Here is a 27,720-nt window from a genome sequence, read left to right on the forward strand (position 1 = left end):
AAACTTGGTTCCGTCTGATGTCAGAGGGCCCTTTCTACCCTCCATGCTTGGGATTTATCAGTCAGGTCGGTGAACTCACTCTCTCACCCACCCACTCACCCCATATTTTCAGAGAGCAGAATATGTGCTATGCGAAGGATTGGATTATGGATGATTCAGAACAGGCTCTGTTATATTGGTAATTGGGAAAGCCCAGGGACAGCAAGGAGAATAGTAGTTCAAGAATAATCTTAAATAAAATGTATGGGAGGCCACTGTTTTGGACTGAACTCTTACACTAGGCCCAATGGACCAGACCAAACCAGAATGGAGTCATTCCTGCTAGGTGCCAGGCTGTCCGGCTGAACTTTAAAAAGGGCAGCTTTCCAAAAAATAAGAGATGCATAGCAGCCAATCAAAAGGACCAGTTTACCTGAGCAGGTTTGATGAGGAAGTCCCCCATGCTTTAACCCTGCAAGAGAAGTAACTCTAAAACGCCAATCTGCCTTTTGTTCCCTGTTTCTGCTTCTTCAGCCTTTCCTGCCTACAAAGCCCAGTCCTTTGCCTGGCTTATTGGAACATATTTTCTCAGTTTTTGGATGGGACGCTGCCTGATTCATGAATCAGTAACAAAAGCCAATTAAATCTTTAATGTTGTTGAAATTTTTTTTTTTAAACAATAATAACCTCAGTAGAAATAAAATTTGCAAGAGGTCTAATGTAATTGGAGCCTTAAGGCCACTCAGTACAGTAGTTCGGTACTCTTAGTACAGGTTAAGCATCCCTAATTTGAAATCCAAAATGCTCCAAAATTAGAAACTTTTTGACTGCTGACACAATGCTCAAAAGAAATGCTCACTGGAGCATTTGGGATTCAGGATTTTCGGATTAGAAGTGCTCCACTGGTAAGTATAATGCGAATATTCCAAAATCGGAGAAACACTCCTGGTCCCAAGCATTTTGGATGACGGATACTCAACTTGTACACAAATATTCTTAGAGGCACTTCAGATTAGGAAGAGTCTGTATTAGTTTCTTCCTCATCTAGGGCAGTCTTGGGAATTCAAACAAAACCCAGATTTTCCCCCCATCACAAACACACACACTCACCTACCAGTTGACTAGGTTCAAACTCCAGCCATCCTGAGCATCTTCTCCTTTACTTGGGGGTTGGTTTCAGTTGAATTCAAGGTTTGGAGTCTCTGGAATTTATACTCATTTCTTGAATGAGAAGAGTTACCAAAATGAAGCAACTACACCAAGCCTCAGACATTTCACATCATACAATAGTCTCCCGTTTATATGTTTGTCTCTTTCCTTTACTGCTCGACTTTGGCGTGGGTCCTCTTCCTCCATCGGCCATTTTTCCAGTGTCTAGCACAGTCAGGGTGTGCTACTCGCCGAATGGGTGGGTAAACAGCTAAACACAGAAATCCCTGCAATATAAGAATCGTTGCCAACATCTGCAATTAAACCAATTTTTAGTTGATAGCAAATAATGTTAAGGTACAAAAAAGTGAAACACAACTCCTTTTAAGAAAAAGAAATCCTAAACTCCATAGTATTTCTCTGAAAAATTGCAAGAAAACTTACATGACTCGCCAGAAGGAACAACCCAAGACAGTCTATGAAACAAAACTGGGGTTGTGGTGACTTTGATCTGCATCATTAATTTAATTTCTCAGTTTTACAAGTAAGCAATGAAAATGAACAGGACTGATTGAATTACATGTTACTTAGGGCTTTTGGGAGGTGGTCACAGCTGAATCAATCCATTTACCTTCCATGGGAGGTGTTAATATACATCTTATTGCTTATTTTCTTTTAACCCAACACTTTAAGCTCAGCCAAAGATCCAAGGGACGGTGGAGGTTGCTGGGCAGGAGTGTCAGTAAAGAGGCCAGTGAGATGCTGAAGATGGCTTAAGCTGCCCAGTGCTAGCACTCAGGAATCTGAAAAATTTAAACACTATCACCTGACACCAATCCTTTGTGAGGTCCCAACAGAGCGTTCCTTGTCTTCAGCGAGAGCTGTCTACTTGTTCTGGAACACTTCTGAGCGCTCCCATTCGAGACGATGGAGACGATGAGGAGGTGAGCCCCCACCCTCCCCGTCTCCCATCTAAGATGTCACCACACTTTCCACAGGAAGAAGACATCTGGAGTTGCAAAAGGAGGCTGTGCAGTTTCTATCCGCTTACCTAATAGCCCCTCCACCGAGCAGCCACCTTCCTTGGGATTCTCAGGAACACTCCCCTTCCCACAGACAGAGGCTGTTTCCAGCCTTCACCCACCAGCTACTGTCTCCTTTTTCAAGTCTGTGGGTGAACTGTGGGGTCCACTCACCTCTGTTTTTCTAAGTCCCTCAAATCCCTTTCCTACCCTGGTATGTCCAGGATTCATCTCCTCAAAATTGTTTCAAGGGCGCGAGTTACAAATAAGATTAGGTAGCACATGCTATTTAGAAAGTTTCAGAAAGAGAAGGAAAGAAGGAAGGAAGAAGGAAGGAAGGAGTTGTTACGTAAATGAGAAATACTGAAAGGCTGTTTAACTGATATTGCAGACACTATAGTTCCATAAAAAAGATAAATTATGAAAAACAAGGGTTGTAAACACTTTTATTTTTCCTTAATTGACTCTTGAGCAGACCAGATGACTCAGTACTGGTCTCCAGGGATCAGCCTGTGCTCCAGGGCGTTGTAACACATTTATATTACTTATCCTATTTAACATTTTGAGTCATATCATTTTCACAGAACCTTATTTACTATAAACGTCTCATAAATCTACATAGTATACACATTTCATTTAATATCTAAGTAACATATACTATTGTACACCATTAAATACACCCAGTAAAGACACCCTAGTTTGCTTAATCATTCCTCAAATGTTAAGAGATTTGAGTTACAATTAATACAACAATCCTCCCTTTACCTCCATGGAGATAATTTTTTTGTTGTTCTCTAACCCATTTATTTGTTTCTTTGTCTGCATATGTGTTTATACTCAAACAGGCAGCTTTGTTTACTCTTCGTCTTTGTATGTTAATGTTCAACAAAAGATTTCCTGAATCAAAAAACATGGTCAGTTTTATGACCATTCCTGGCTTTTGCTGTTGGAGACTTCATAGCAGCAGAGAAGGGGAGGTCTGAATTAGCACATGACCATTTACGCTACAAAATTCTCATAAGAAAAACTTGCATGTTCTATTTCTTAATTTGATAAATTGTCAGTTATGTACCATCGAATTTTTATCCCTGCTGAAGCTATACCCGAACTCCATATTTGCAGGGAATTCCAGAGGAGTCAGGATGGGCCCTCAGTGCAGTAATCATAGAGTGTAACAATAGAGAACATGGCACTTTTTTAAAAAGTCGAGGGCTACCTCTGACCTGTCACTCCTGAAATATGTCTCCTAGCAGTCATCTTCCTGCCTTCCTGGGCTAGAGCTTTATAGGTTACCTTAGAGTGATCATGGGGACCTGGTTTTCATGAGGCCATGTTTAAGTTCAGGGGTGACCTGGCTGGGGAGAGGGTATAAACCCATGAACATGGGCCAGTTGACAGACTAGGATTGCCACTTTGTAAAGAAGAGCCCAAGGCCTGATCAGAATGAGACACAAATGAGGTCATTTTTAATAGAGCTAGGGGTGGGGAGAAGAACAAATGGACTGGGGCAATTCTCAGGGAGGGAAGGGCTGGATAGGGGACTATTTTGGGAGAGCCTAGAAACCACACAAGCGTCCCAGACACCCGGGCTAGCGGAGAGGAGAGCGGAATGAGAGCAGTCATGAAAAAGGGTAAGGGAACACAAGAGAAATTCGGTTTGCTTATTTTTGTCTGGGCACAGTTTTGCCCTTAGCAACCTAAGGCAATTTCACAAAACTCCACTCAGTGCACAGGATGTAGAACATGGCGGAGGCTTCCACTGTGGTTTGACTGGCTTTTGGGAATCGAGCTGGAAAGCCAAAAGGACATGTTTCAGTGTGGACATCCAAGTCTTAGTGGGTGTCCTGAGGGCAGGCGAAGGCCTTGGGGGAGGTGTCTTTGCAACTGTGTAGCGGTGGTTTTCTGATTAGCAAATCTGAGGGCAGGGAGATACTGTGATCAGGACTGTTTGATTCTGGGCAAGCCTCTTTTCACCCTGCCCACATAGAAGACTCTGCTTTGGATACAAAGTCAAGGACAGATACTGACACAATGGACCTGTAACTTGTGCATGGCTGCCTTTTGAACAATTTAGTCCATTTGAGGAACCTCCACAAGCCTGCACTTCCAGGACAAGGTTCCTGCTCTTCTGGGGAATTTAATTGTGAATTGTCTGTTTTGGGGCCCATTTTGACTCCAGTATTCCAGCACTTACCTCTTTGGAGACCTTGATTTGGAATTTCCCATTGGATGGGGTTACTTGGGTATGGGGTAGCTTCAACCTGGCTTCTGTAAGAACAAAGCCAGATGATCACAGTGGGTGGTCTGCTAGGAGAATGGAAATGCCATTGATTAAAATTGAAAGGTTTGGAGAGAGGCTTGAGAGTTTGGGATAGGAGATGAAGTTTTTAAAAATCAGTTTTTTAAAAAAACACTTCTCATCTGAAATGCCAGTGAATTGTCCAGATAGATTACACTGAAAAGGCTGACATTTCTGTAGCAGCCACGAATGAAGTCATCTGAGTGGATGAGGTGCTCTAGGCCATACATGGAGAAGAAAGAGAACACAATGACCCAGGCCTCCCGTGACTGCGTGCGGCCACAGCCTCTGCTCATTTCCTAGTTAGGAAGGATGCGGGGGTCTGCTGGGATCTCCACGTTTCTACCTGTACTTCTGAGGACTGGGTTTCTGCCCACACCAGTTGCAGGATTTGCTCTACTGAGAAAGAGCTTTGCTCCAGAATGCAAGTTTCCTGTTTCAGACACGGACAGCCAGTTTTGCTTCTAGAATCATTTTCAGCTACATACAGAAAAATGAACTTGGCTGAGCTGAAGAGCCACGCGTATGTTAAACGGCAGCTCGGGTATTAGGAACGCCGCGAAGGCAGGCCGAAAAGTCAACCCCCTTCTCCTCACCCCTGTCCTCACAGCGGCCCCTTCAGTGGCCTGACTTTTTCTGCCCGGGACCCAGAATGTCGCTTGAGGATGGAACTAACCCGCAGACCTGCAAGCGCTGCCACGCAAACGGCCTCGGCCAGAGCAGCCGCTTCTCAGCTCAGAATGGCACCTCCAGGGACCCTCTGGCAGTGGGGCCAGGTCTCCACCGGGCCGGTCCCGTCCTTCCTACCCGGGCCCTGCGGCCAGGCGGGGCCGGGAGCGGCGGATGCGGGAGGGCGCCGGGGGAGCCCGGCTCGCGCGGGGCTGGTCCGAGGGCGGAGGCAACCCGCCGGCGACGCCGCAGGTCCCGGGTGGCTGACGCCGTCCGGGGGCGTTCCTGGGAGCTGGGGGCCGGCGAGGCTGGACCCGACGCGCCCGGGAGGAGCCGGCCGGCGGCCACGTGACCCAGCGCGGCGGGGCCGGCGGCCCAGAAATAGCAGCGGCGGCGGTTCCGCCCGCGGGCGGCGCGAGCGAGGAGCCGAGGCGGGAGAAGCCGGCAGGGCGCGGGCGCGGCGGCCCCGGAGGATGCTGCTGAGCCCCGGCCCTGCCCGGCCGCGAGCACATGATGGCTATACGGGAGCTCAAAGTGTGCCTTCTCGGGGTGAGTCCTGGCCGCCCCCCGCCGCGGACCCCGGCCGGCGCCCCCGCGCCCCTTCGCTCCCCTGGTCCCCGCGCGCTCAGACCCCGCCATCCCCTCGCTCTCCGCTCTCCTCTCGCAGCTTCCGTCCCCCTCGTCCGCGCGCCCGCTGGTTCCCCGGGTCCCCCTCGCTCCCCCAGTCCGTGCGCCCCTCGCTCTCCGCACCCCCTCTTGTTCCCCGCCGCCCCCTCGTCCGTGCGCCCCTCCGGTCCGCCCCCGTCTCACCCTGCCGGGGTCCGGGGCCGAGCCTGCCCCGGGCTTTTTCTGCTCTTTCCTCCCGGCCCGCGAGTCCCCGGATCCGCGGCGGCCTCGCGGGGACCCCCGGCGGGGACGGGGCAGTGGCTGCGAGTCTGGGGCCCCGAGGGCTTTCTCCTCCGCCTTTGATAGTTTCCTTCCGGCAGAAAGTTTAAGTTGCTCAGCCAAGTCGCTGAGGACTCTTTTGCCTCCTGGGGCAATTGATTGTTCACTTAAAACACAAAAATAAAACCAAACGCGAGCCCAGCCAAGGGGGTGAAAGCCGAGGGCGCGGCCGGGGTGGAAGGTGAGGCGGTGACCTGTGCGGAGCGCGCCCTGCAAACTTCCCTGCTGCGGATGAAAGAAGCAGGCTGGGAAAGTCCTCCCCACCACCACTTCTCCTAAAGTGGGGCTTTCTCAGCCCGAAGAAGCCTTAAAGCCGCCAGAAACAAAGAGGCAGTCAATCCTTGCGGTCAGGGGACTGCAGACCGGAGACCCGGCCAGGACGCAGGGAGCCGCTGGCGAACCGCCCCTGAGAATTCAGATAAACGTAGGGTCGCTTCCTTTCGGGGGCCCACATCGCATTCCAGAATTCCTTCTTCTAAAAGAAGAGCTGGTTCTAAGGGCGTTTTCAGCAGCCTTTGGCATCTGGTGTACCCGCCCATGTCACTGGCAAAGCTGGTCTCATGAAAACCATTTCCTAAAAAAGAGCAGCGAAAGAGTCGCATTCTTGTGCGAACTGGTCTGTCAAGATGGGGATACAAGAACTGTAGAAAGAGGAAATGATTTCGGTGAGGACTGAACTGTGCCAGCGTCTCTAGGCTTCCTCTAGGCTCTTCTGGAACCTCTGGCAGAACCTTGTTCTGTCCACCGGCTCCCATCACTGGCCTCTGCCAAAACCATCCCTTACCTTAACTCGATTGTCTGGTTGGCCTAGAATTCCAGAGGATCTGGGAAGGCCCTGCCCTCCCTGGTAGGCCCTGGCACAGATCCCCACCTCCCCCGACTTGGTCAGCCACAGCCAGGATCTAGCCTGGTCCTTTCCCTGTTGACCTTTTTGTGTGTCTGGAGTGGGTTTTCCTGTTCCCCAGGCCCTCTAATATTTCCAGACGTGAATTCCAGGAATCCCGTGCGTCCCTCTTGAGGGGCCATTTCAGACTCAGGAAAGGCCTTCAGAGACTTAGAAGGAATGTCGTGTTCCAAGGAATGAAGGGGCAGCCTTGATGTGCGCTGTGTTTGTCAGGATTGGCCTTGGGAAAAATGAAATAAGACATGTTTTTGCCTTTTTTTTCTTAAACTCTTTCTCTTCACTTTTACTGAGGTGGTCCAAGCCCTGCCCTATCACAGGACCCCTTATTTTCAATTTCGGCATTTAGGGACAGGTCTCTATATCCTCCTACCAGGACACTGATCAGGTGGCAAGAACCCTGTGTCAGGAGGCAGGAAACCCAGGCTCTCATTCTTTCCCACCAACGAGCTGTGTCGCTTTAGCAAAGCAACTCAGCGGCCTCATCTATGAAATGGGCATAATAACATGTTCCCCCTTAAGGCAGAGGACTATACCAGATGATCTCCTAAGATACATGCTACCATTTCAGGGTGGCAATTAGCAAACCTGGGAGAGGAGGAAGGTGGAGGAGATCTCTTTACTTCTTTTATCTCCAAGAATGATACACACTCTTTGAGTGGCTTCCTGCAGACAGTGCCTTACCTTTGCCAGTTGTGTGTGTAGGAAATTGAACTTGGAGTTGGAAGAACCATGCCAAAGCAGAGAAAGAATAGGTTTCTGGGCAGACGGAGGCTTTGAAACATCAATCGTGGCTGGTCGCAGTGGCTCACACCTGTAATCCCAGCACTTTGGGAGGCTGAGGTGGGGGGATCATTTGAGGTCGGGAGTTCAAGACCAGCCTGGCCAACATGATGAAACCTGTCTCTACTAAAAATACAAAAAAATAACCGAGTGGTAGTGGTTTGTGCTTGTAATCCCAGCTACTTGGGAGGCTGACCTAGGAGAATCGCTTGAGCCTGGAGGTGGAGGTTGCAGTGAGCTGAAACCGTGCCACTGCACTCCAGTGTGGGCGACAGAGTGAGACCCTATCTGGAAAAAAAAAAAAAAAGAAACATCAATCATATCACACCACATCTGTGGCTTCCTTTTTTTTTGAGGGTGGCTGTAAGTTTCAGTTTTATTGAAATCAGAGAACATTTTATTTGAAAAGCCAAATGATCTTATTGTCCACACTGAGTAAGATTTGCCACATCCCCTGGTTTGGCTGGCTCTTTCCCGGGTGAGATGTGTGCAGCAGGCTGTGTTTCTAGCTGCTCATCCAATTAGGCTGGTTCTCTGGGTGGGATAACATTTGAGGTAGATCAAAGCCATTTAACTGTCTTCGGTTTACTCTCTTCTCTCTCTCTCTCTTTTTTTATTTGTTTTGAGACAAGGTCACGTTCTGTCACTCAGGCTGGAGTACAGTGGTGCCATCATAGCTCACTGCACCCTCCAACTCCTGGGCTCAGTGGATCCTTCTGCATCGGCTTAGATTTATTCTCTTGATTCCAGAGACCCTGTGGATCAGTTAGTGCTAAGTCCAAAAGTCCTTAAAAAAATATGTATATTTTTGAGATAGAGTCTCACTCTGTCGCCCAGGCCGGAGTGCAATGGTGCCATCATGGCTCACTGCAGCCTCAACCTCCCAAGCTCAGGTGATCCTCGCACCTCAGCCTCCCAAGTAGCTGGGACCATAGGTGTGCACCACCCACCCAGCTAATACTTTTTATTATTTTTGTAGAGATGGGGTCTCCCTGTGTTGCGCAGGCTCTTTCAACATTTTAACAGGAATTGGGCTCATTTGTTCTTTGCATAGGGAGGTCTGTCTTTTCTGGGTGAAGTTTTATGTGTTGCCGGCACTCAGCTTCCTGTTTTTTAGCCATGAGACACCTCCCTGAAGTCTTGGTATGACCAAGACCCCGACAGCCACACCTTCTTTCTCCCTGTTAGAATCACTGTCTGTTGGGTTTCCCTTAGAAGGTGACAGAGAACATAGACTTCGTAACAAAATCTCACTGTCACTGGGAAGGCTGAGGGGTTGGTCTTTTTGTGCCTGGTCCTGTGCTCAGTGAGGACGTGGGGACATGCTTCCCATATAAGGTATAGGTTGTTTTAGGCATGGGCAGTGGGAACTTTCAGCAGAGGCTCCCTACTGGTCACTGTTTGCTGTAGTTTCCTGCTCCATCCATGGGGTCGGAGGTCTTACCTCCTGATATTAGAGTCATTTGCAGCAGGTGGGAGTGAAAGTGGGCCGGTGCCAGGTCTTCTTCACCTGAACTTCATCTGTTTTCCTGGCATGTTAGGAATGTTCGAGCTTATTTCTTTTGGTGAATGCTCCCACATGGGATGGACAATGGCCTGTGGAACATTCTCTGAATGCTTTGTGTTCTTGGAAGACCAAGGACTGGAGAGCACTGGGTTTGTTTAGGTTATCTCTTATAAATTCTTGGCTCGCATCTCATGTGTGGACTTTCTCGGGTTCATTCCACATGGGGACAGCCCAGCAAGCCTTTGTGAATGCCCTTTCCTGGCCTGAGCCCAGTCACCTGTGGAAGTCAGCCTTGCAGGAGGGTGTGCTTGATGGGGGAAGCACCCTGGGCAGGACCCTATAAGCTTCCTTCTTACCAGGAAAGTGTCATTCATCCCACTTTGTGATCTGAACCGGTGTTATGAAACATGAAGCTTAAAGGCAACACCCTTTAAAACAGCAAAGTATGTTAACAAAAAAAAAAAAAAAAAAAAAACCTAACAAAAACAACACTGAGGCAGCAGCTGCTTCAACCCCAAAGGTGGAAAGTTTCCCAGTATGCATTTTTAACACACATCACCACGTGGCAAGAAGCAGGAGGAAGGCAGAGAGTGGGGAGGAGGAGAAAGAGAAGGAGGGAACCTTTGTTTTGTTATTTCCTTGGGGTATTTGTGCGCGTGCACTTAAAAACTGCTTCCTGATGGAATCCCAAAGAGATTTATATTTGGACTTTGGTTGTCTTGACAACAATTTAGAAATTTCTACCACTTCCTCAATAGCTGAGTGATCAGTTAAAAGAGCCGATGGCTTCCCTGCTTCTGGTAAGGAGCTTGTTGAAGCATCTCCTTGTGATCTTGGAATCTATATGGTGGCTCATCAAAGAGCAGTCAAATACCTGGGATTTGGTGAGACATCTGGGTAATGGGGACTTTATCTATGTCCAAGGCCTTCACATGGGCCTCTTGTCTCCCCAGGGACACTAGGATGCAAAAGAAGAACAGATTTATATTCATGGTAAGGCAGATCATCAGAACTGCGCAACCTCACATGAGTTGCTTTGAGTGCTATATGAGAGAGTATCCAATAAGGCGATAAGAATTTGTTAGTGTTACTGTGGAAGGAAGGAATGCATAGGATAGTGGGTTGGGCTGGGTAATGATCACATTTGCTTTCCGAGTCTGAGATTCTAGTAACTTACTATTTTTTTTTCCCCCAGAGACTGGCATTTCTTGGGGAGGAGGGATGCTGAGGAGGGTGGAGTGGCTAGCCACAGCATTTATTTCTTGGCACAACTGATTCCTCTATTAAATTGAACCATTTGTGGAAAGTATGTTCAGCATTGGTGACTCTGGGTAGCTTCTATGTTACATGAGAATAAATATGATATAGTGGGATATCTTCCCAGCAGTGCCTGGTATATGGTAACACTGTATCTAATGCACTTATCCCAGGCTGATGGAATCCATCAGGGTCCCTTTGTTCCTCCTTTGTTCAGGGTCAACATTGCTGCTTTCATCCTCCCTCAGCTTTCAGAGCTCAGTGCGTCTCTGGAGTGTGTATCAGAATCATCTGAGGAGCATTTTCAAGCTTCTCATGGTCCTTTTCCCCATCCCTTGTGTCTTAATTTGAGCTGCTGTCACAAAAATACCATAGGCTGGAGGGCTTAAACAATAGACATTTAATTCTCACGGTTCTGGAGGTTGGGAAGTCTAAGACCAAGGTGCTGGCCGATCTAGTGTCTGGTGAGGGCTCGATTTCTGGTTTGCAGACAGCTGCCTTCTTGCTGTAACTTCACATGACTGAGAGAGTGCTCGGCCTCCTTCTCTTCTCATAAGGACACCAACCCCATTCATGAAGGCTCTACCCTCACAACCTAAGCACCTCCCAAATCCTAATATCCTCACTTTGGAGGTTAGGCTTCAAAATGTGAATTTTGGTGGAGGGACACAAACATTAATTCTGTAGTACCTTGTCAGTTGCTTTCAGGCATGTGGCCTCTACTTTTGCCCTGGCCCAATGACACTGTTTTAATGAGCGTGATATATCCCTTAAGTCTGCTCTAAGGCCATAGCCATGAGAAAATAGGAAACTTTACATTTTAAGATGCTAGGACAGTGGTTCCCAACCTTTTTGCCACCAGGGATCAGTTTCATGGAAGACGATTTTTCCACAGATTGGAGCAGAAGGCAGGGGATGGTTTTAGGATGAGACTGTTCCACGTCAGATCATCAGGCATTAGTTAGATTCTCCTAAGGAGCATGCAACCTAGATCCCTCACATGCGCAGTTCACAACAGGGTTTGCACTCCTGTGAGAATCTAATGCCACCATTGCTCTGACAGGAGGCAGAGCTCAGCTGGTAGTGCTCACTCACTCTTCACCTCCTGCTGTGCAACCTGCTTCCTAACAGGCCATGGGCCAGTACCACCCCAGGGGCTGGGAACCTCTGTGCTAGAGCGCAAAAGATTTTGAGTCACTAATTGGAAAAGACCTTTAAAATTTAATTAAGCCTGGTAGATAACACTTATTTGGTGTGTGCATGCCTGTGCCGATTTTATACTTTCATTTATCTTAGTTTTTATCATTTATGATATGTGTTTGAAATTGGAATAGGTATTCATTCATTCAGCCATTCACCATTCATGGAGTGTTTCTTTCATGCTGGGAGCTGTGGGTGGCCACATGTAGACAGGCTGGCAGTGATTGCTGCCTTCCCAAGGACACGAACACACCAGCAGTGAGCTCTGTGGCAGTGACTGGATTCTGATTATGGTGCTTACCATGGCCCACCATACAGACCAGAAGTAGTGTGGTGTGATGATGAGAAATACTGACTGTCATCCCGCTTATTAGACTTGACGGCATGGGAGGGACAGAAAGTTCTTGCTCCAGGTCTGTCTTGGGTACCTGCTATTGCACAGTGCTGTGCTAACTCTGCTAGAGACAGAAAGTAGGTCAGGCAGGGATCTGGTCCCTGCCTGGCATGGAGAGGCTTCTGGTTGGTTCCTGTGCCACACGCACAGGAACGTGGCCCATGCTGACGGGTGTGTGCAGGAAGTGTTGCATGTACAGTGGGAGATGCTGGGAGTCGAACCCCGTGGGGGCTGTGAAGTGGGGAGCTGGGAAGGTTTCTTGGAGTAGGAAGGATTTGAGCAGTGCCTAAATGGGTGAGTAGGGCTTTGACAGGGAAGGAAAGGTGGGTGTGCACTCCAGGCCCTGGCAGGGGGCTTGAGATCTCACTGTATTTTCTGGCACAGTCCCTCCTCTCTCAGCCTGCCCGCTCTTCCATTGACACCCCCTACTCCCTGTCTCTCTAGCACTGGGTCTTTTATTTTTAATTCCCTTTGCCCCGTGTTTTTTGAAAAACTTAAAACTTACATAACAGTTGAAAGTACTATGAATGTTCCCTAGATTCAGCAGGGATAACATTTTGTCACTTGTCCTTTCTCTCTCTCTCTCTCTCTCTCTCTCTTTTTTTTTTTTTTTGACATGGAGTCTCGCTCTGTCAACCAGCCTGGGGCGCAGTGGCACAATCTCGGCTCACTGCAACCTCCACCTCCCGGGTTCAAGCGATTCTCTTGCCTCAGCCTCCTGAGTAGCTGGGATTACAAGTGTGCAACAGCATGCCCAGCTAATTTTTGTATTTTTTTTTTAGTAGAGATGGGGTTTCACCACGTTGGCCGGCTGGTCTCAAACTCCTAGCCTCAAACAATCTGCCTGCCTTGACCTCCCAAAGTTTTGGGATTACAGGCGTGAGCCACCGCACCCAGCATGTCTCTCTATTTATAAATAATACTAAACATTTTTTTTTTTAACCATTTAAAAGTAAGTTGCAGACATGGTGGCACTTTACCCCCAAATACTTCAGTATGTGTCTTTTAGGAAAAAGGGTATTCTCCTATGTAACCACAATACTATGCTCCCATCCCCTAAACTGAACCAGGTGCAAGAATAGTATCAAATATGTGGTCCATGTTCAGAGGTTTCCAGTTGCTCCTTCCCAGCTGTTTAAAGGGTGCAGTTAGACATCATGTATTGTATTTGGTTGTTCTGTCTCTTCAGTCACTGTGCATCTAAAACAGTTCCCCTTCTTTTTGCCCCATTTCTCTGGCATTTTTGAAGAATCCAGGCCAGTTGTCTTGTAGGCTGTCCCAAGATCTGGAAGTGTCTGATTGTTTCTTCATTGCTTCTTTCAGGTTCAGTGTTTTGGTGAGAATACAACGTAGGCGATCTTGAGTGGGCTTATTTTTTAACATGATCATGTATAGTGTTAAAATACTCTTTCCCATTTATCTCTGTGGCATTTATTTAAAAAAATTTCTTAGCTTCTGCAAGTGTCAGGCAGTGCTGTGTCTGACACAGGACTTTGACCTCTTGGAGCCTACATTTTAGCAGGAAGGTGGGGAAGTTAAATCCTATGGTCTTTTAGGAGGTGGTATGTGCTTTATGGGAAAAGAAGGCAAGAGGTGGGAGTGGGCTGGTGGGGGTGACAATTGAGTATGCTCAGTGTCTTCAGAGCCCAGGGTGGAGGCGTCTGCCTCTTACTTACCCATGGGTTGATGCTGGTCTTACAGCTTCCTCCTGTGGTAAGCTGCTGAGCTGTGGAGAGGAGAGTATGTCGTAAGGAGCCAGAGTGGTCATTCTTGTTGCCTAACTTTGTCAGCAGAAATGAGGAAAAGAAAAGTGGAATTTTTATTTGAGACGGAGTCTTGCTCTGTCGCCCAGGCTGGAATGCAGTGATGTGATCATAATTCATTATAGCCTCCAACTCCTGGGCTCAAGTGATCCTCCTGCCTCAGCTTCCTGAGTAGCTGGGACTACAGGCGTGCCACCACACTCGGCTAATTTTCTTTCTTCTTTTTGTTTGTTTGTTTGTTTTTGTAGAGATGGGGTCTTGCTGTGTTGCCCAGGCTAGTCTTGAATTTATGGGCTCAAGAAATCCTCCCACCTCAGCCTCCCCCAAAGTATCGGGATTACAGGTGTGAGTCACTTTGCCCAGCCGAAAAGTGGACTTTTTTTTTTTTTGAGACAGGGTCTCACTGTGTCACCTAGGCTGGAGTTCAATGGTGCCATCACAGCTCACTGCAGCCTCAGCCTCCCAGTCTCAAGTGATCCTCCTGCTTCCAAAAAGTGGGATTTATCATCAGGTCACCAAATGGGTTTTTCACTGTGGGATCTTTTGATGAGTCTTTTTCAAATACATTTCCTTGATTTAGATGTCTCAGGCCTGCTTGAATTCTCTGGAAGTCATGAAAGTGGCTTCTGTTTGCACCACATTAAACCCAGAAGATATCTTAGGCTCCTGCTGGTCCCCCCAGAGGTGCGTAGGAGACTTGAGTTATCAGAAAATTGAAGAGGCTTGCAGCACAGCAAACAGAATACAGGGAGGTCACTTCCCTTCTATTTTCTCTTCTTTGAACAGGATGCCACAGAGAGCTAGATCCCTTTCTATCAATGTATTTGTTTTTTGTTTTTTTTTTTTTGAAGAAAAAGATGCCTTCATTCTCCAGGACTACTGTCTGCCCTCATGGAATCACTTTCCTAACTAGGATCTGCAGATACAATGTGTAGCCCTGGGAGGGAAGGACAGAGGGAGAAAGCGGGAGAGAAAGAGGAGAGAAAGAGAAAGACAGAGAGACACGCACACATACACATACAGACACACGCACATACAGTATGCAGAATATCACATAAAACTTGCCCTCTGCTGGCAAAGAGAAAGAACAAAAAGCGTTTTTTATTTTTGACAATCAGATTATTGGCCAGGGCATTTACATTTATGGAGGTTAATTAAGAAAGTTTTATTTATTTACTTTTTATTTATTTTATTTACTTTTTTGAGACAGGGTCTTGCCCAGGCTGGAGTGCAGTGGTGCCATCACAGCTCACTGCAGCCTCGACCTCCTGAGTTCAAGCAGTCCTCCTACCTCAGCCTCCCGAGTAGCTGGGACTATAGGTGCCCACCCCACACCTGGATACTTTTTTTGGTATTTTTTGTAGAGACGGGACTTGCCACATTGCCCAGGCTGGTCTTGAACTCCTGGGTTCATGTGATCCACCTGCCTCAGCCTCCAAAAGTGCTGGGATTAGAAAGTGTTTTTTAAAGTTTATCCCATGGCATCAATACTACATAGTTAATTTATACTTAATTTTAGCAGCTAAAATATTTTCTGAACTTTTTTTTTTTTTGAGACAGAGTTTTGCTTTTGTTGCTGAGGCTGGAGTGCGGTGGTGTGATCTCAGCTCACTGCAACCTGCAACCTCTGCCTCCTGGGTTCAAGCAGTTCTCCTGCCTCAGCCTTCCAAATAGCTGGGATTACAGGCACGTGCCACCATGCCTGGCTAATTTTGTATTTTTAGTAGAGATGGGGTTTCACCACGTTGGTCAGGCTGGTCTTGAACTCTTTTTTTTTTTTTTTTTTTTGAGACAGAGTCTCATTCTGTCACCCAGGCTGGAGTGCAGTGGCCGGATCTCAGCTCACTGCAAGCTCCGCCTCCCGGGTTCACGCCATTCTCCTGCCTCAGCCTCCCGAGTAGCTGGGACTACAGGCGCCCGCCACCTCGCCCGGCTAGTTTTTTGTATTTTTTAGTAGAGATGGGGTTTCACCGTGTTAACCAGGATGGTCTCGATCTCCTGACCTCGTGATCCGCCCGTCTCGGCCTCCCAAAGTGCTGGGATTACAGGCTTGAGCCACCGCGCCCAGCCAACGGTCTTGAACTCTTGACCTCAGGTGACCCACCTGCCTCGGCCTCCCTAAGTGCTGGGATTACAGGCATGAGCCCCTGCAACCAGCCTTATTTTCTGAACTTTCATAATAAACTTCTAAAGAGCTAACGTTTTTCATTATCAAGTAGTTTAGTCTTTTTGGGCTGTTACAGTAAAGCACCATAGACTGGGGGCTGATGAACAACAGAAACGTATTTCCCGCGGTTCTGGAGGCTGCAAGGCCACCATCAGGGTGCCTACACGGCAGGCTCTGGTGAGGGCTCTCTAAGGGGTTGCAGACTGAGTCTTCCCGTTGGGTGAGGGAGCTCCCTGGGGCCTCTTCCATGAGGGCACTAATCCCATTCATGAGAGCTCTAGCCTCATGACCTAATCACCTTCCAAAGGCTCTACATCCTAATATTATCACTTTGGAGGTCAGGATTTCAACATATGAATTTTGGGGATCACAGATATTCAGACCGTAACATAAAGTGATGCATGCTATTTACAATTTGAAGGTCAGGCGTGGTGACTCACGCCTGTAATCCCAGGACTTTGAGAATCCAAGGATGGTGGATCGCTTGAGGTCAGGAGTTTGAGACCAGCCTGGCCAACATGGTGAAACCCCGTCTCTGCTAAAAATACAAAAATTAGCTGAGCGTGGCGGCATGAGCCTATAATCCCAGCTACTAGAGAGGCTGGGACATGAGAATCGCTTGAACCCAGGAGGTGGAGGTTGCAGGGAGCGGAGACTGTGCCACTGTACTCCAGCCTAGGCGACAGAGCAAGACTCTGTCTCGAAAAAAAAAAAAAAAATATATATATATATATATATATATATATATAAAAAATAAAATTTGATCTAATTGTGAGGGAGGAGAAATGATCAAGTAGTGAAATGATACATGCTGATTGTAGTTTTAGACTGCAGAGGTGAGGAATACAGGATGATGGTTTTAATCCCATTTCTTAATAATGACACATCATTGTACTAGCTGGCAATAATATCCTATTTGTTCTCCTCTTTGGTTTGTTTGTAATCCCACAGCCAAAGAGAAGTCATCCTGCTTGCCTCCCTTTTCTGTAACACTTACCTCCTCGTTTAATTTCTTTTTTTTCTGTCTTTCGTTTCACGTTTGGAGGATGGCTTTATATTTTAGGACCAACATCAACCTCACCATCCTGCCCTGTATTTCTTCTGTTATGTCTTTTTTCTGCCCCTGCAGGATCATTTTCTTCCATCATTTTAATTTGTTTTCTTATTCTCTCCACTTCACACGATGAGTCATCAGCCCCGACCTCTTGGAAAGAGGCATCCAGGGCTTCGCTTTTGCAGGAAAGTGTTTCTAACCCTGCTTTTCACTCGCCCCCACCCTTTCAGTGGGACTGGGCCAAACTGCTTCCCACTGTGCCACAGCAGCACTCAGCAAGCCGCAGGGTTGCCATCAAGCCTGGCCAGGCTCACCCTTTTTTTTTTTTAGATGGAGTCTTGCTCTGTCACCCGGGCTGGAGTGCAATGGCGTAATCTCCGCTCACTGCACCTTCTGTCTCCTGGGTTCAAGCAATTCTCCTGCCTTAGCCTCCCAAGTAGTTGGAATTACAGGCATGCACCACCACATCTGGCTAATTTTTGTATTTTTAGTAGAGATGGGGTGTCGCCATGTTGGCCAGGCTGGTCTTGAACTCTTGACTTCAAGTGATCTGCCTGCCTTGACCTCCCAAAGTGCTGGGATTACAGGTGTAAGCCACCACACCCGGCCTGACATCTTTAGTTATCAGAGTTGTATTACATGGGTGCTATGTGGTAGTCTCTGTCCTTGAGGTTTACAGTCTAGCAATGTCCTTGGCCTGCTAGGGCATATGTGGGAAAAGTTAGGTAACAACACCAGACATCCCAATGGGATACTGCCGGATGCTTAGTTGCCAGATGTTCAGCAGGTGAGGGCTGGTGGAGTTTGGGGTGACCAGGAAGAGCGTGTCATGTCTGCTAATGAACCAGAAGAAGGGTGATGTCAGGTGAGGTGCAGAAGGGGCATGTCTGGGAGCGAGTGGGCCTGGCTTCACTTACATGAGACACACACACACACACACGGGGAGAAGGTTCCCCAGAGACTCAGTGTCACAGTGGTTTCCTATATGGTGTAGGGGGTAGATTTGGGCTTATAAGTAATTTATTCTTTATTTATTTATTTTTTTGCTTCTCTGTATTGATTTATTTAGTGAGCGTGTATTGCTTTGTGTAATTACATTAAAACCTTCAAAATATGTTGCAGGGGACAAGGAGATGCTTGACAGAGCGAGATCCATTTGGTTCTTACTGGAAATAAGAGGTACACTGGTAATGAAATTGGAAAGTAAGTCTGGGTCAGACTCTAAAGGGACCTTGCAGTTCGAGTTTATAGCTTCGGTGAAATGACAGGTCTGGCATCAACAGGATGCAGATTTGGCTTCTCAGGTAGTGCTGTGCTTTCGCTTGTGCAGGCCGTTCTCTGGGGTCCGTGGTCCATCACGGGAGGGCAGCCACCTCCTTTTGGGGAATGGTGACCTCTTCAGGGTGGCATTTAGGCTTTTTCATCATTCTCTAATTTCCTGTTCCTCAGAATGGGGTCTAGGAAAGTTGTGAGCCTGTCGATCTGTTCTTAGGGTTCTGCAGGTTTTCTGCGTGTGGCATATCTGTTTTCTGTGTGCTGTTATTTGAAAAATAAATAAAACTACATCCTGGATCTTCCAGGTCATCATCCTCTCACAGAACTCTGTGACAACATTAATGTCATTAAAACTGGCTTAGGAGAAAATAACCAATGTAGAGTTAGTGTAGAAATAATTGGGGTCGACCGGGCACAGTGGCTCATGCCTGTAGTAATCCCAGCACTTTGGGAGGCCAAGGCAGGCAGATCACTTGAGGTCAGGAGTTCCAGACCAGCCTGGCCAACATGGTGAAACCCTGTCTCTACCAAAAAATATAAAAAATTAACCGGGTGTGGTGGTGCGTTCCTGTAATCCCAGCTACTTAGGAGGCTGAGGCAGGAGAATTGTTTTAATACGGGAGGTGAAGGTTGCAGTGAGCTGAGATTGCGCCACTGCACTCCAACCTGACTGACAGAGCGAGACACCATCTCAAAAAAAAAAAAAAAATAAATAACTGGGGCCATGTGAAGACCATGTAATTATGCAGCACATGCAGCAGGTGTTTACTGAGTGCCTGCTGTATACCAGGCAGTTTCTAGGGGTTGGGGGAATAGCAGGTAACAACATGGACTGTCCCTGACCTCATGGAGCTGATATTCTAGTAGGGGTGACAGGCGGTGCACAAATACCGAGTGTGGCAGATGGTGAGGGGTGCTGTGGAGAAAAGGAAATAGAGGAAGGGCCCTGGGTGTGCTGGTTGGGAGGAGTGTGGTTTCAGGTAGGGGCTTGAGATCTCTGAAAGGAGGCATCTGAGTGAAGATCAAAGAGACAGTACTCAGGGCAGCCATGTGGGCCACCAAGCAGAGGGGTCTGTGGGGCTGGAGCAGGGTGGACACGCCTGGTGAGTGTGAGGAACTGCAGGTGAGCAGTGTGGCTGGGGTAGGAAAGAGAAGGGAGGTAGAGGAGGGTGTAGAAGGGGGATAGGTCAGGGAGGTTTGGGGCCGGGTCAGGTGGGATATTGCGGGCCAGTGTAGGAACTTTGGCATTTCCTTGGAATCAAGTGGGAGAGCTTGCGGAGGTTTTGGTACAGAGCAAGGACATGATCTGATTTAGCTTTTATGAGGGTCGCCCTGGCAGCTGTGTGAGGGCTGACCATAGGAGGATGCAGAAGGAACATGGGAAGCAGCGGTGACTTCTAGAATGTAGCAGCAAGGTGGTGCACATGATCCCATGTGAGCTGTGTTTTGAAGGTGGAGCTGACAAACGTTGCTGATGGACTGTGTATGGAGCACAAGGGAATTAAACCATGACATGGTGCATGGTGCGTACCTCGGAATCCAGCCACAGTGGAGCAACACTATCCATCACGTGAAACTAACGTCAAGTGGAATGTCATTGGCTTTATAGTTTAATTTGTATTTAATCAGTGCATCTGTGTCTATTTTGTAGTTTCAGAAGAGCACAGTTTATGTGTACCCTTATTATTTGTGTATATTTACACAGTGGAATAGTTAATGACTACCTCGAGGTCCATGAGATTGTTTTTCCCCGTGTGAAAGTATGCAGAGTCTTAAAGGGGCCTGAGAAACCCTGCTCTAACCACTGCGATTAGCCAGGGACTGATGGAACCCATTTGTTCCCTTACGAAGTGTCACAGTATTGGCAGGACTCTGGACAAGGACGAGGAAGGCTGCGTTCCTGTGGCACCACCAGGTGGAAGGTGCAGGTATGTTCTCAGGTATGGCCAGTGTCTGCCGAGATGCTATTCCTCAGCTCTACAGTTTTACTACTTTTTCTGGTATGACATAACTAATAGACAACCTTGAAAATCCTGGCTACTCCCATGACTAGATGCAGGTACTATTGAAACCTCAGAAGTCTGTGTTGCAAAATAAAGCAAAGAATGCATTAGGCTTTGTTCATAAAAGCATTTTTTTTTTTTTTTTTTTGAGACCAAGTCTCGTTCTGCCACCCAGGCTGGAGTGCAGTGGTGTGATCTTGGCTCACTGCAACCTCCGCCTCCCAGGTTCAAGCAATTCTCTTGTCTCAGCCTCCCAAGTAGCTGGGATTACAGGCGTGCGGCACCATGTCCAGCTAATTTTTGTGTTTTTAGTACAGATGGGGTTTTACCATGTTGGCCAGGCTGGTCTCAAACTCCTGACCTCAGGTGATCTCCCTGCCTCGGCCTCCCAAACTGCTGGGATTACAGGCGTGAGCCACCGTGCCTGGCCCGTAAAAGCATTTTTATGAGCATGTTGAGTAATGAACTCAGTCATTTCAAGATCTTCCAAAACAATTCATTTGTTAGGGAATTATTAGTAAATATGGCAAATAAAAAATTTTAAAAATACCTCTATTTAAAAAGATGAGTTATATGTATTATTTTTCATAGATTAATCTTAGCAAGACAATTTTCTTAGTCCGTTTTGTGTTTTGTAACAGAACACCCGTGACTGGGTAATATATAAAGAAATTGGCTCATGATTCTGGTGGCTGGAAAGTCCAGGCTTGGGCAGCTGCATCTGGTGAGGGCCTCAGGCTGCTTCCCCTCATGGCAGAAAGTGGAAGCGAAGTGGGTGTGTACAAAGAGATCACATGGTGAGAGAGCATACAAGAGAGCAAAACCAAAGAAGCCAGACTCTTTTTACCAATTGATTGTTTCTGGAACGAATCCATTCCTGCTAGAGTCAGAAGTCATCCACCCCAGTGAAAGGGCATTAGTGTACTCATAAGGTTCTATTCCTATGACCCACACACTTCCTACTAGGCCCACCTCCCAGCACTATTACACTGGTGATCAAATTTCAAACCGAGTTTTGGTGGGGACAAACAGACTACATCTAAAGCATAGCAAGAATGTAGTGTGTAATATTGTATAATCAAAATATAAGTATTTAAAAAACATTATTATTGAAATGATACTTTGCATAATGTACTGATTTGCATATGTTGCTACTGTTAATGAGGATTTCATGGTTGGACACTTCACTTGCGTTGCTTTTGACTTGTTAATTATAATTGTTGTGTCACAAATAACCAGATGTGCACATTCTTATTTGTGCTTATGAACAAAGTAGTTACCCTCTACTTATGCCGTCTTTATATGCCCTTGGCTTCTTCCTTATTAAAAATATCCATGGGTGAAAGAAAAACAGTAATTGTAGACTCACAGGCACTATAATAATTTGTAATTGCTTCTGCTGTGAATCTTGGCAACATCAGGAATGGTTGAGAAGGATTGGTACATAGCCCTGGAACGTACTCCTTTCTTTTAAGGAAGCACTTCAGAATGCCTTTGATTAAGAAGGATGTCATTATGCAGATGAGCTTGTAATTGTTCTAGTGTAGGAAAAAGGTAATAGCCCCATAATCCTCAGCGCGTAGACTTGTACTGACTATAACTCATGTGCCACAGACTGTGCTCAGTGTTTGTTACCTATTGCCGCATAACAAACTACCCCAACCTCAGTGGCTCCAAATAATAACTTGTTAATATTTCTCACAGTTCTGTGGGTTGACTGGGCTCAGATGAGGAGTTGTTAGTTACCTGAAGGCTTTGTCACTTACCTGTCTGGTGACCGGGCTGGGCAGGCTGGGTCAGTTGAGTGCTAATCAAGCATCTCTCTCCAAGTGGCCCCTCTACCTGGGTAGCTTGGGCTTCCTCATAGCATGGAGTCTCAGGGTGGCCAGTCTTGTCACCTAGTGGCTGGCTGAGTTCACAGCAAGTGTTCCAGAGCCTTGGGGAAGTGGGTGCTAAAATACTTCTGACCTAGCCTCACAGATCCCAGAATGCCATTTCTACCATATTTTATTGATCAAGCATTTTACTAAGGCCAGCCCAGAAGCAAAGAGAGGAGAATTAGACTCTACCTCTTGATGGGAGGAATAGCAAGAATCTGTGGTCATCCTTAATTTACCCTACTGGATGAGTGCTTTACGTATGTTATGACATTAATAGGCTTGTAAGAGTGAGTTCTGTTCTTCATCTTGCTAATGAGGAGACTGTAGCTCAGGGATTTAAGTAACATGCTCAAGGACTGACTGCTAATAAATGATGCTTCGAGCATTAGAACTAGCTTTGTATGATTCTAAATCCCAATGCACATAATGACTTAATTGTGTCACAAACCAGTTATTATTGTTATCATTATATGTCACAAATTATTTGTTCAAAACCGGCATGTGGTAGGGAGAGCACCACTGGTCTGATAGAATGGACTTTTTAAAAATAAGGAGTCTTGTATTAAAAACATAATTTAATAATTTTATTGAATAATTTGAATCAGGTATGAAGCATTTCCATGGAAGGAAAACATACAAATTCCCACAATGTTAGGGTCCTCGTCAGGTTCTTTGGAGATACAGATACTGTTTGTCATTTCTGGAAATGTATGAGATGTGCAGAGGCAAAGTCCAGTATCAGAGATGGTCTCACCTTGATGGCAGTAAAAGGCTCGAATGCGTTTATAATAACACCAACGGCAGCAGCGACAACAACATATTTGTTTGGCACTTTACAGTTTACAGTGAACTGTCCTCATGTTATTTCATTTAGTCCTCAAATAACTCTATGCGGTCGACTTTTTGTCTTCGATCTGCAGGTGTGAAGGGCAGAGGCTTAGCCATGTGAAATGGTTTTGCTCAGTGTCATAAAGGTCATACGGGAAGTGGGCCCTAACCCAGGCAGTGTGACTGCTCCAGGGTTCCCAGCTCCAGAGTGCAGGAGGCACCCGTTTCCAGTTCTTTCCTTCCTTTACTTTCTCACAGGGCACCTTTTAAGCACTATAAGTTGGTTTCAGGAAATGTCAGTTTGTGAAATGTGATCCATCCAGAAGGCCAACCTGCTGGACTGCAGGGGCCTGTTAGATATTAGAGGTTCCCAGGTCTGCTATTACAGCTGTTGGATCACTGTGCAAACGCTGCTGCCAGGGTGGCACAGTGGAGGGCAGATGAGCCCTAGTGGCAGGTGGACTTGGGCACGTATTCGCTGTGGCAAATCATGTAATCTCTGGGGCTCAGTTTTCTCATTGCAAAATATTGACAGTTTGCGTAGATAACGCCTCTAACAGGGAACCTTGCCTGGCACGTCATATTCAAAATATTACCTTACCAGCCTCTTCTCCCAGACCGTTTTACATCCTCATCACTTGAAGGCTTAAGGGAGTTTAAATAGATTCTTTCCACAAGAGGAGCTCTGGCTGAGTTGTTTTCTTTATATACTTTGCTACAGGGTCTGCCAAGTAAAAGGTGCTGAGTAATAGCTTTCAATTCACTAAATGAATACTGTAGAATATCATTATTTTCATTCATTAGACTAAATTTATAACATACTCTAATTTTTTATATTGAAGTATAACATACAAAGTACACTAATCTTAAGTTTAATGCACGACGGACTTTCACAAATGGAACAGACCTATGTAAACACCTGGGTCAAGAAATACTATTACCAGCTGCCCAGAGGCCCACCCTGTTCCCCCTTCCAAGCATGACCTTAAAAAAAAGCAACTAGTTGTCTTGACTTCGAACACCATAACATTTCGTTTTGCTTGTTTTTACGTTGTAGCATATGCTTACTGTAGGATCTTTGTTTTTATTTTTAAGTACTTATATTAAAATGACGTTCTTAGGACAGAAGTTTCCCCACCAAAGGGCTGGGGCAGAATGTGCTGCCATTGGGCCACAAGTGTGCAGAGACATGGATATTGGCCCGGGGAGCTGGGCTGGGTAGGCTGTGGCCCTTTGGCTTCTTCCAGCTGTAGCCATGTGTGCCCATACAGCCTGGTGCTATATAGATAATAGCACTTTCTGTGTTTGCTGGGATGTGAATAAGGTTGGAAAGCAGTGTCTTCAGAGGCCTTGTAAAATCAATTAATTAAAATGAGAAGCACATTACTTTTATTTTATTTTATTTTGTTTAGAGACAGGGTCTCTCTCTGGCATCTAGGCAAGAGTGCAGTGGTGTGATCATAGCTCACTGCAGCCTCGAACTCCCGGACTCACATGGTCCTCCCACCTCGGTGTCCTGAGTAGCTGGGACCACAGATCCTCCAGCACGCTTGGCTAATTTTTAAATTTTTTGTGGAGACAGTGTGTTCTCGCTATGTTGTCCAGGCTAGTCTCGAACTCCTGGCCTCAAGGGATCCTTTTGCCTTGGCCTCCCAAAGTTCTGGGATTATAGGCATGAACCACTGTGTCCGGCCTGAGAAGCATGTTAATTGTGTATAATTAAGCCATTTTAAAGTGTTCAAGGGTGTTTGAAAACAGTTCTCTCAAATATTAAAAATATGTCTTGTTTCTATTTTTAATAAACAAAACCTTTCTGTGAAGAAAGTCTTTGCTAAGATCAGTTTTTCCTCTTACCCCAGCTTTACTGAAGTATAGTTAACAAGTAAAAATTGAATGTCCACTTTTAAGGGGTGCAATATAATGCTTTGATTGTATACATTGTGAAATGATAACCACAGTTAAGCTAACTAACACATTCATTATCTCACATAGTTATCTTTTTTTGTGGTAAGAATACTTTGAGATCTACTTTCTTAGCAAATAGATCAGTCTTTTTAAAAGTTGTTTTTAATGACTAGACTTAATGTGTACTTGTAAAGAATAAAAAGGGTACACATAGGTATAAAATGAAAAGTAAAAAAGACCACCTTTCTCTACTAATGTCTTCTATTTCTTGTGTATTTTTTGAGTTATGGTCTATGCATATGCAAACATTAATGTAAACCTTGAGAATTATTCCTTGGCACCATGTATAGAGCAATCTCATTTATTTTAAAAGTCACATAGTGTTCTGTCACAACAGTATATCATGATTTACTTAACTAGTGCCCAAATGATAAATGTTGAGGTAGTTTTCATTTTTTGGCTTTACAAATAATTCTGCAATAAAAATCTTTGTACTTGAATCTTAATGTACGTGAATGAAATGTATTTGTGGGATTTTCTAGAAATAGAACATTGGGTCAGAGAACAGGAGATTGATATCTAAAAAGATATTGCAAAATTAACCTCAAATATTGCATCAATTTACACTCCCTTTAAATGTTTGATGACATGATTTTCTACACCCTTACAACACAGAATATAACCTAATTTTTTGTTTGTTTGTTTGTTTGTTTTGAGACAGGGGCTCATTCCATCACCCAGGCTGGAGTGCGGTGGTGCAATCTCAGCTCGCTACAACCTCTACCTCCCAGGTTCTAGTGATTCTCATGCCCCAGCCTACCGAGTAGCTGGGATTACAGGCGTTTGCCACCACACCTGGCTAATTTTTGCATTTTTAGTAGAGATGGGGTTTCACCTTGTTGGCCAGGCTGGTCTCGAACTCCTGGCCTTACGTGATCCACCCGCCTTGGCCTCCCTCAGTGCTGGGATTACAGGCGTGAGCCGCCCCACCTGGCCATGAATATAATCAAATTTTTTATTTTTGCTAATATTATAGATTAAAAATGGTAATCTATTCTAATTTGCATTTCTTTATCATGACAATGGATATTTTAAAAATTTGTTTATTGACTGACTATATTTTTCTGTTATCTGCCTCTTTACGTCATTTACCCATTTTCAGTTGGGTTGTTTTTGTTACTGATTTGTGGAGAAATCTTTGTATATTAAGAAACTAAACTCTTTGTTATTTGTATTGCATATGTTTTTCCTCAGTTTGTTGTTTCGTGTTTCACTTTGTTTACTGTCTTTTAGAAAAACATACTGATATTTAGAAATCTTCATTTAGTTAACTATGTCAGTCTTTTGTGATTTTGATGTGTTATGTCTTGCTTAGAAAAATCCTTCTCCACTCTAATATTATAAAAGTATTTAGTGGCTGGGCACGATGGCTCATGTCTGTAATCCCGGCACTTTGGGAGGCTGAGGTGGGCGGATCACAAGGTCGGGAGATTGAGACCATCCTGGCTAACACGGAGAAACCCCGTCTCTACTAAAAATACAAAAAACTAGCTGGGCGAGGTGGCGGGCGCCTGTAGTCCCAGCTACTCAGGAGGCTGAGGCAGGAGAATGGCGTGAACCCGGGAGGCGGAGCTTGCAGTGAGCCAAGATCGCGCCACTGCACTCCAGCCTGGGCGACAGAGCGAGACTCCGTCTCAAAAAAAAAAAAAAAAAAAAAGTATTTAGCTATATTTTGTACTAGTACTTTCATATTTTCTTTTTTACATTTTAAATTATTTGAGCACTTGGATTTTGGGATAAAGAACCATCTAGGGATTTAGTCTCCCCTCCCCCCTACTGTAAATGCCTAGTTGGTTGTTTTAATACCATGTATTTATTAATTCATGATGATTATGGACTGGTCTGACATGTTATCTTTGTCATAAATGAAATTTCCATGTGTATGTGGGTCTGTTTTTGGACTCTATGTTCTATTAAAAATTTAATTTCTGAATTTAAGAAAAATCAGAGCCAGTTGCACCTGAATTATGAATTTACCCCTGGTTGTTTTTTAACTCTTCTCTTGACGTACTTCTCACACACTGCATTCTGTTGCATAAAAGGAATAACATGGTGTTGAATGACAGATCTAAAGATGGACATTTGTGTGGTAAATATGTGGTAGATTCTGGGTGATTTTTCATATGCTTCATATAAAAAATGATTGTACGTAAAATATCTCTTTTGGAAGGAACATAATCTGAGCCATTCAGATACACCAAAATCTAGCTCTTCTCTACAGTATCGCTGTGGGTGTAGCTAAAAGACGAGATTTTAAGTTTAAAAACAACTTCTGCATGTTATTTGGAAATTTTTTTTACTAATTTCTCACCCAGCCCAAAACTTAATGGGCAAATTTAAAATATGCATTTACTGTCTTAGCATTTTTTTTTTCTTTTTCAAAATAACTTTTATTTTGAGATAGTTGAAGACTCACAAGAAGTTGCAAAAATAGTATAGAGAGTTCTATGTATCCTTCACCCAGCTCCCCGCAATGACGGTATCTTACACAACCAGATCAAAACCAGGAAAACAATGTGGGCACAATTCTATTAATTCAAATACAGCCCTCAGTAGCATTTCACTAGTTTTCATATGCACTTGTTTCTTTTCTTTTTGTCCAACTAACCTTCAGAAAACTACCATTTGTTGAGGTTTGGTGTTGGTATCAAAAAAGAACATCCACAATGATCAGAAAAAG

General features: G+C 45.5%; 1 protein-coding gene and 1 long non-coding RNA gene across 4 annotated transcripts in view; one reads left to right on the forward strand and one right to left on the reverse strand.

Moving 5' to 3' along the window:
• Positions 1-615: 615 nt before the first annotated feature.
• On the reverse strand, positions 616-6,345 carry LOC135968291 (uncharacterized). Of its 2 annotated transcripts, none has more exons than XR_012427346.1 (3): positions 5,929-6,345; positions 4,345-4,454; positions 616-1,415 (listed from the first exon to the last, which is right to left on the reverse strand). It is a non-coding gene; the product is annotated as an uncharacterized lncRNA (long non-coding RNA). The 2 variants fall into 2 exon arrangements; XR_012427347.1 differs by having other exon boundaries at positions 4,345-4,418; positions 5,929-6,085.
• RAB31 (RAB31, member RAS oncogene family) overlaps positions 5,524-27,720 on the forward strand; it is a 151,515-nt gene continuing 129,318 nt past the window's right edge. For both annotated transcript variants that reach the window (XM_005587186.5, XM_074022931.1), the window contains exon 1: positions 5,524-5,667. In XM_005587186.5, the coding sequence (XP_005587243.1) occupies positions 5,629-5,667 (39 nt within the window). In that variant the 5' untranslated portion in view covers positions 5,524-5,628. The remainder of the gene's footprint in view (positions 5,668-27,720) is intronic.

This window comes from Macaca fascicularis, chromosome 18 (genome assembly GCF_037993035.2).
Source record: "Macaca fascicularis isolate 582-1 chromosome 18, T2T-MFA8v1.1".
Taxonomy (NCBI): Eukaryota; Metazoa; Chordata; class Mammalia; order Primates; family Cercopithecidae; genus Macaca; species Macaca fascicularis.